This window comes from Procambarus clarkii, unplaced genomic scaffold (assembly GCF_040958095.1).
Source record: "Procambarus clarkii isolate CNS0578487 unplaced genomic scaffold, FALCON_Pclarkii_2.0 HiC_scaffold_104, whole genome shotgun sequence".
In the NCBI taxonomy this organism is placed as follows: domain Eukaryota; kingdom Metazoa; phylum Arthropoda; class Malacostraca; order Decapoda; family Cambaridae; genus Procambarus; species Procambarus clarkii.
In genome coordinates, this window is record NW_027189137.1 from 901,683 (window position 1) to 910,499 (window position 8,817).

The following is an 8,817-nucleotide window of genomic DNA, read 5'->3' on the forward strand; positions in this document are numbered from 1 at the left end:
TTGGACTCATGCTTAACTGCCGTGAGCAGCCTTTAAACTTGTAGTCCACCTCCTAAGTGAGGTAGGCGTAGAAAAAAATCTCACACTGGGTCCCTTGACTTGTAGATCATTTCTAGTTTGATTAATTCGTACTCTTGGAATATCAAAACTGTATTTATTACTGGTGTGGTGCTCATGGGTTCTGTTACAACCTTCAATGAAGCTTTTGAGGTCAGGATTGGCATTACAGTTCAGCGTTTTATATATATTTATAATACACATGAGAGAATGTGCAGCGACTTAATATCTAACATATTCAGAGATCTGAGTAGGGGTACCAAGTGATGTCTGTGGCCAGAGTTTGATATTGTCCTAATAGCAGCTTTGTGTTCAGTAATTAGAGGACGTAAAAGATTTTGGGTAGTAGAACCCCAAGCACATATGATATGGTTGAGATATGGAGAGATGAGGGAGTAATAGAGAGAGTCACCAGGGCAGGGCGGGGTACATAATATCTGATCTTAGAAAGAATGCCAACAGTTCTTGAAACTTTTTTTGATATATTTAGAATGTATCCCTGGAAATTCAGCTTGTGGTCAATGAGAACGCCAAGGAATTTGCCATCTAATTTGTTACAACTTTGGGTATTGTTTATTTTGAGATTTATTTGATTAGAGGATTTATTGCCAAACAGAATATAGAAAGTTTTGTCAATGTTAAGGGTGAGTTTGTTGGCAGTTAGCCAAAGATGTACTTTATTTAGCTCAGTATTTACTGTAGCATTCAGAGCAAGGGGGTCAGGACTGGAGTAAATGAAGGTTGTGTCGTCAGCAAATAGAATTGGTTTGAGGTGTTGGGAGGCATTTGGAAGATCATTAATGTAGATGAGAAAGTGGAGAGGGCCAAGTATGCTGCCCTGAGGAACACCGATGTTGATGGGTAGGGTGGGAGAAATTGAATTATTCACAGAAACATACTGAAGCCTGTCAGTAAGGTAAGATTTGAGGTATTGCTGGGAGTGTCCTCTGACTCCATAATGATGTATTTTAAGAAGAAGGTTTTGGTGGTTGACAGTGTCAAAAGCCTTACGCAGGTCCACAAATAACCCAACAGGGTACTCTTTTTTATCAAGTGCTGCATGAATCAAGTTAATCATACTAATAAGTGCATCGTTAGTGCTTTTTTGGGGTCTGAAGCCATATTAACAAGAGCTAAGTATATTGTGTTTGGCTAGATAAGAGTAAAGCTGCTTGTAGATTAGTTTTTCAAATATTTTTGACAAGTTAGGCAGGATTGATATACAGGCGATGAGTCACAATAACGTGGCTGAAGTATGTTGACCAGACCACACACTAGAAGTTGAAGGGACGACGACGTTTCGGTCCGTCCTGGACCATTCTCAAGTCGATTGTGATGAGGAGGTAGAGATAGGCAATAAATAGGCAAGAGAGAGCTGAGGAGGAAAGTAAGGTGTAGGGGATAGTAGTACTAATGAGAACTGCAGAAGGCCTATTGGCCCATACGAGGCAGCTCCTATTATAACCACCGAAGGAGATAGTAATAGGAATAGGAAGAGGATAGCAAGGGAGCGTAGGAGAAGACAATGAACAGAAAAAGGGGAGAAGAGAGAAAGAAATGGAAAGAGAAAGAAAGGTAAATGGAAAGGGTAAGCTTGTGTTAAGTCACGTTTGTTAGAAAAATTAGAGCATTTGAGTATATACTGTGAAAGGGAAGAGTCCACAGCAACAAAGCCAGGACTCAAGTTCATGTTGGGTACATTGTGTAAAAGAGCCGATTCTACAAGACGGCGCCTGTGTAGAGTAGAGGCAGGAAAGATTATTTTGGAGGAAGACCAATCAATGGGATGATTAGAATCCCTCACATGGCAGAAGAGAGCATTTTTAGTGTCTGCAGACTTAACACTTCTCTTGTGTTCTTTAAGTCTGTCATTCAGTGTATGGCCAGTTTCGCCAAAGTATTGGAGAGGACAAGATGAACAGGAAATAGAGTAGACGCCAGCAGCATTAGAAGCAGGAGGAGCAGTGTGAACTAGATTGCTACGAAGTGTGTTAGTTTGTCGAAAGGCGAGTTTAATGTCAAGAGGACGAAAGGTATTGGTAAAAGTTTTGAGTTCAGATATGAAGGGAAGGCATACTACAGTGCTACTAGTGTTGGAAGCAAGTTTAGGATGAAAGAAATTTCGTTTAGCTTGAGAGTAGGCACAGTTGATGAAATGCAAAGGATAACCAAGGCGAGAGAAGGATTTGTAGATAAAGGCAATTTCAGAATCAAGAAACTGAGGGTCGCTGATGCATAGAGCGCGGAGGAACAGAGAGACGAGGATACTTTTCTTAACAGAAGGAGGATGGTAGAAAAAGAAGTGAATGTACATGCCACTATGCATGGGTTTACGGTAGACAGAGAAAGAGAACCCAGACACAGAGCTGTGAACATGAACATCAAGAAAAGGAAGGAGGGAATTAGATTCCCACTCAACTTTGAAATGGATAGAAGGAGCCAGATTGTTAAGAGAGGCGAGGAAAGGCTGGAAAAGATTAAGGTCATGAGGCCATAAAGCAAAAATGTCATCAACAATTTCTTTCATCCTAAACCTGCTTAAAACACTAGTAGAACTGTACTATACCTTCCCTTCATATCTGAACTCAAAACTGGTGGCATCACCACCAGCCATTGCGTCATCATCAGCCTTTGCGTCACCACCAGCTATTGCGCCACCACCAGCAATGAAATCATCCCTAGCTATTGTGTCATCACCATTCATGGCGTCACCACCAGCCATTGCGTCACCACCAGCCATAGAGTCAACACCAGCCAAGGAGTCATCACAAGCCGTGGTGTCACCACCAGCCATGGCATCACCACCAGCCATGGAGTTATCACCAGCCCTGGTGTCATCACTTTCCATGGCGTCATCACCATTAATGGCGTCTCCACCAGCCATTGCGTCACCACCAGCCATGGCGTCATCACCAGCCATGGCGTCACCACCAGCAATGGCGTCTCCACCAGCCATTGCGTCACCACCAGCCATTGCGTCACCACCAGCCATGGCGTCACCACCAGCCATGGAGTCATCACCAGCCATGGTGTTATCACTTTCCATGACGTCATCACCATTAATGGCGTCTCCACCAGCCATTGCGTCACCTCCAGCCATGGCGTCACCACCATCCATGGCGTCACCACCAGCCATGGCGTCTTCACCAGCCATGGCGTCACAACCAGCAATGGCATGACCACCTGCGGAAAATATTAGCAAGCTTTAATTGTTTTTATTCTGTGAATATTAAAATATTTACTTTATTTTTATTTTTTAATTGACTTTAATATTATATTTTTTTATTTGATTATTTTTCTTCTGATTTAGTTCTTAGTTCTTAGTTAGTTAGTAGTGGACTCTATATATTCTAATTCAGCCTGCAAAAATATTTCACACACAGTTGTGGGGACAATTTGTAGCTTAAACCAATTAGAGGTGGATCCTTCCTAAACCACATATTGTTTACCTAGTCTTTGATATATAAATTTAAAATCATACCATATGGTGGTCTAATCTACTGTAATTATAATTAATCTATCTACAGTATAAAATAAAAGGGGGCCTTAGATGATACTGTTGGTGGAGAATGCAAAGGCTGTGTAATTGTAGCATCTGAATTAGGTGTGGCCCTATGCCTCAGAGTGCCACGTAATGGCGGCGGTCTGGAGGCCTACAAGGCTTGATGTACAGTTAGTGGCTGCAATCACAGTTATATTGGTCTTCTCAGATACTTGTAACTCCAACACACAATTACCTGCCGAGTGTACGGAATTAATTATAGTTCCCTAAACATATAAGTACAGGTATGACATGGAAATGGTATGACAGACCAGAGTAGCTGAGGGGGCGTGAGCCAACCGCCACCCGCTCTGTCCCCATAGCAACGCAGGCGGCCATCTTGGAGGCCTCCTTGAGGGCCAAGGAAGCTAGGCTGTGATTGGCGAAGGAGGTAGACCTCTATATGCCTTTCTTTGATTGATTCGTTTGAGGAGGACTAGGAAGCCGGTCCTCGTCAAGGGGCCCAGGAAGCCGGTCCTCGTCAAGGGGGCCGGGAAGCCGGTCCTCCTCAAAGGGGCCCGGAAGCCGGTCCTCCTCAAAGGGGCCGGGAAGCCGGTCCTCGTCAAGGGGGCCGGGAAGCCGGTCCTCCACAAGGGGGCCAGGAAGCCGGTCCTCGTCAAGGGGGCCGGGAAGCCGGTCCTCCTCAAAGGGGCCCGGAAGCCGGTCCTCTTCAAAGGGGCCGGGAAGCCGGTCCTCCACAAGGGGGCCAGGAAGCCGGTCCTCGTCAAGGGGGCCGGGAAGCCGGTCCTCGTCAAGGGGGCCGGGAAGCCGGTCCTCGTCAAGGGGGCCGGGAAGCCGGTCCTCGTCAAGGGGGCCGGGAAGCCGGTCCTCGTCAAGGGGGCCGGGAAGCCGGTCCTCCTCAAAGAGGCCTGGAAGCCGGTCCTCCACAAGGGGGCCAGGAAGCCTGGAAGGGTGGACCAGGAAGCTGACACCTTGGCTGAACCTAGCTGTATTATAGGCATTCTGCATCCAGCCATCGCCTGTGTTAAGACATAATCTTTGCTCAGTCGGCCAGCTGAGTAAAGGCAAAGTGGCGGTAGCTACTAATACATCTCCATGATCCACCAACGGCGACGTTAATCCGTGGGAACAGGCAGAATCCGGGAACTCTTCGTATTTGCCTGTGTTAGCCACCTACAAGCAGTGCGCCAGTGTATGGTAGGACGTGTGTGGGCGTGAGTGCCGGCTGTACAACCGAGTAAGTACCACCTGTGTGTATTTGGTGATTCGAGGCTGGTGGTGATGCCATGGGAAGTGACGCAACCATAGTTGGTAATGACACCATGGCTTGTGATAACGTCATAGCTGGTGGTGACACCATTGTTGGTAGTGACGCCATGGCTGGTGGTGACTCGATAGCTAATGGTGATGCCTTGCCTGGTGATGACGTCATTGCTGGTGATGACTCCATGTCTGGTGGTGACGCCATGGCTGGTGGTGATGACCCCATGGCTGGGGATAACGCCATGGCTGATGATGACGCCATGGATGGTGGTGATGCTGTAGCTGGTGATGATGCTATGGCTGGTGGTGACGCCATGGCTGGTGATGATGCCATGGCTGGTGGTGACACCATGACTGGTGATGACACCATAACTAGTGGCGACACCATAGCTAATGGTGATGCCATGGCTGATGGTGATGATACCACGCTGGAGGTGACACCATAGCTGGTGTTGACACCATGGCTGGTGGTGACACCATGACTGGTAATGATGCCATGGCTAGTGGTAACGCAATGGGTGGTGGTGACGCCATGGATGGTGGTGATGCCATGGCTTGTGGTGACGATTCCATGGCTGGTGGTGACGATGGCATTGCTGGTGGTGACGATGGCATGGCCGGTAGTGACGATACCTAGGATGGTGTTGACGATGCCTTGGCTGGTGGTGACGACATGGCTAATGTTGACGATGTCATGGCTTGTCGTGGTAACGACATGGCTGGTGGTGATTCCATGGCTGGTTGTGACCCAATAGTTGGTTGTGACGCCATGGCTGGTGATGATGTCATGACTGGAGGTGACCCCATGGCTGGTGGTGATGCCATGGCTGGTGGTGATGCCATGGCTGGTGTTGACGCCATGGCTGGTGGTGACGCCATAGCTGGTGGTGACGCCATGGCTGGTGGTGATGCCATGACGCACATAATAACATAAGTTACCCATTAAAGAAAATGAGAACAGGTATTCTGTGACGTCATACAAGAAGTATATTATATATCTCAGCTCTTTTTAAACCTCAGTTTAGTATTTAAACTTAATAAAAAAGTGTTCACTAGGACTGAAAATAATTTCAAACACCAGGAATATAGCTTAACACTCTATTCCTTAATCATAAATAGAACCACCAAATATTTTAGGACGTCTCCCCCTAGGGCGTCGTCACGTACATGCAACAACTTGTAAACATTGTGAAGAAGCACTCTCTGACAAATTTTACAACACATAAATTTTCTTTCTCTGAGCTTCAACACAGGATCCTCTACGATTCGCCCAACCGAAGATCTCATGAACAAAGGGATGAACAATTTTTTATATTTCTATTGCATTTAATACTGGCCATTATTATTGCAGGAAATCTCGTTAAGACGTAGGATTAAATCCCCAAACAAAGTGAGTTTACTCAGCATTACACACACATATTCTATCTCATACCAGTACTTATATGTTTAGGGAACTATAATTAATTCCTTACACTCGGCAGGTAATTGTGAGTTGGAGTTACAAGTATCTGAGAAGACCTATATAACTGTGATTGCAGCCACTAACTGTACATCAAGCCTTGTAGGCCTCCAGACAGCCGCCATTACGTGGCACTCTGAGGCATAGGGCCACACCTAATTCTGATGCTACAATTACACAGCCTCAGCAGGCCCCACCAACAGTATCAGCTAAGGCCACCTTTTATTTTATAGTGTTAATAGAGTAACTATAAGTATAATTACAGTAGATTAGACCACCATATTTGGTATGATTTATAATTCATATATCAAGGACTAAATAAACAATTTGTAGTTTATGAAGGATCCACCTCCAAGTGGTTTAAGCTACAAATTGTCCCCCCCAACTGTGTGTGAAATACTTTTGCAGGCTGAATCAGAATATATACAGTCCACTACTAACTAACTAAGAACTAAGAACTAACTCAGAAGAAAAATAATCAAATAAAAATAATATAATATTAAAGTCAATTAAAAAAATAAAAATAAAGTAAATATTTTAATATTCACAGAATAAAAACAATTAAAGCTTGCTAGGATTTTCCCACAAAATTTTGGTTCTTTGAAGCTAGATACAAGATCCTGATTAGGATCTATATAAACATTAGTGCAATATTTACACATATATACATATTCATTAAATATTGCAAGAAGACACTGCTATACAATTTTCTTGCCTAACTTTTTCAATCTCTGCTACCAAGTGAACAGAACTTACAACAAGCACTATTATTTTTCTGAGGTCTGAAACAAAATAACAATTGTGCATTTCATTACACGAGGTTGATAAGAGGCTAATTAATTTACTCATATATGTATATATAATTTTAAGTGTTTACATAAACATTACATAATATTTAACATTACACCACTACTGTAACAGTTGCTGCATGTCACATTATTTACAAACAATTCTTACACAAGAGTAGGACATTTTATGCTGGTGTTGTACAGCAACTTAGTCTAATTTATTGTGCTAACCTGGTGTAAGGGTAAGAATTTACACATGTCTAGAGTTGAACCTATTTTTCAACCTAGCAAGCAAATATTTTTATTCAGTTTCTTAAGACAACCCGAGTTGTGTTGTGTACATAATATTACTATAACTATAATAATAATTTAACTATAATCGTTTCACCTTTGAGTGTTAATCTGTGTCTCTGTACCAACTAAGAGTGATAATTGAGGAGCTAACTTAAGGTAAATCCAGCATTGATACAAGGTTACCACTCAAATTATAGTGTGTATGATTATATAATGTGTATTTTAAATGATAAAGAGCTCTAGTTTGGAAACTAGTAGCTCAACTAGCTCAAGTGCTAGAAACAGTCCAAATCAACGTCCAAGAAGGCTTAGCACTAGTACATCTGCAGCACGGCTGGCAAATACAGTCATCATGTCTACTGCCAAAAATGTAAAAGCGACCCTCACTGGTATGAAGGGCCACTTAACCCGACAGATAAAAAAATGCGATGATTTATGTAATCGAACTCCAGTTGATTATGTAGAACTGGACGGCCATCATAAGGTTGCACAGAGCTAATATCAGCATGTACAAGTGCAAAACCAGAAATATCAGGATGTACTTGCTGCTACTAACATAGATCAAGATGCAAGGGAAGCTGTAGTACAAGAAAATACAGATTATGAAGATGAAATACAAACAAAGTTACAACACTTTGTAAAGTTAATAACCATACATAAGGCCACTACAAACATTGCAGCCACAGCTTCCCAAAACCCGACACAACCAGAAGTCAAATTACCATCACTTAGTCTCCCAACTTTCTCTGGGACCGAGGACGAGAGTTGGGATAACTTCTGGAACAAATTTGTTACATTCAGTGGATTCTAATACCACTATAGCAAAGACCACAAAATTTACATATTTACAAGTTGTCTTAAAGGATGCAGCGTTAAAAGTGGTCTGTAATTTGACCTTCACTGATGATGGTTATGATAGCGCAGTACAGCTCCTTATATATAGGATAATTATGCTATGCCAGAAATGACTATCAGACGTCTAACCTAGAAACTGTTAGATATTTCCCCTCCAGATGGATCAGCTGATTCACTCCAAGTCTTTAGAGTGGAGCTTGAGTCCTTGCTCAAGGCGCTTAAGAATAAAGTGAATCTGGATGAATCGGAATGGATAAGTCCATATGAGATGCAAATTACCCAGTGATGTACTGGATAAGTTGTTTGTCTTATATAACAAATCTTCTCTAACAGTAAAGGAGATAACAGAAGGTTTGTGTTCCATCATAGAAAGACAACGAGATAATACAGATGGAAAATCGACATCTAAGCCTTCTTTGACTACTAATAGTAAACAACAGAGTACAAACAGTACTCCAAATAAATCTAAATCAACTTCCCCCTCCCCAAAGTGGAAACAAGGGCAGTGTGGGCACATATGCAGAGGGTCCCTCTAAACCTACAGTTAATGTGTCACCCAAAACGGTGACTCCCCAAGATGCTATTAATGTCTGGATGCC

General features: G+C 43.2%; 2 protein-coding genes across 2 annotated transcripts; one reads left to right on the plus strand and one right to left on the minus strand.

The window, feature by feature from the left end:
• Positions 1–2,617: 2,617 nt before the first annotated feature.
• LOC138360264 (uncharacterized) lies at positions 2,618–3,013 on the minus strand. The gene has a single exon (XM_069320190.1). The coding sequence runs from the start codon at positions 3,011–3,013 to the stop codon at positions 2,618–2,620; it is 396 nt and encodes a 131-aa protein (XP_069176291.1).
• A 1,868-nt stretch (positions 3,014–4,881) lies between these two features.
• Positions 4,882–5,268, plus strand: LOC138360265 (golgin subfamily A member 6-like protein 2). Its single transcript, XM_069320191.1, has one exon. The coding sequence runs from the start codon at positions 4,882–4,884 to the stop codon at positions 5,266–5,268; it is 387 nt and encodes a 128-aa protein (XP_069176292.1).
• Positions 5,269–8,817: the final 3,549 nt, after the last annotated feature.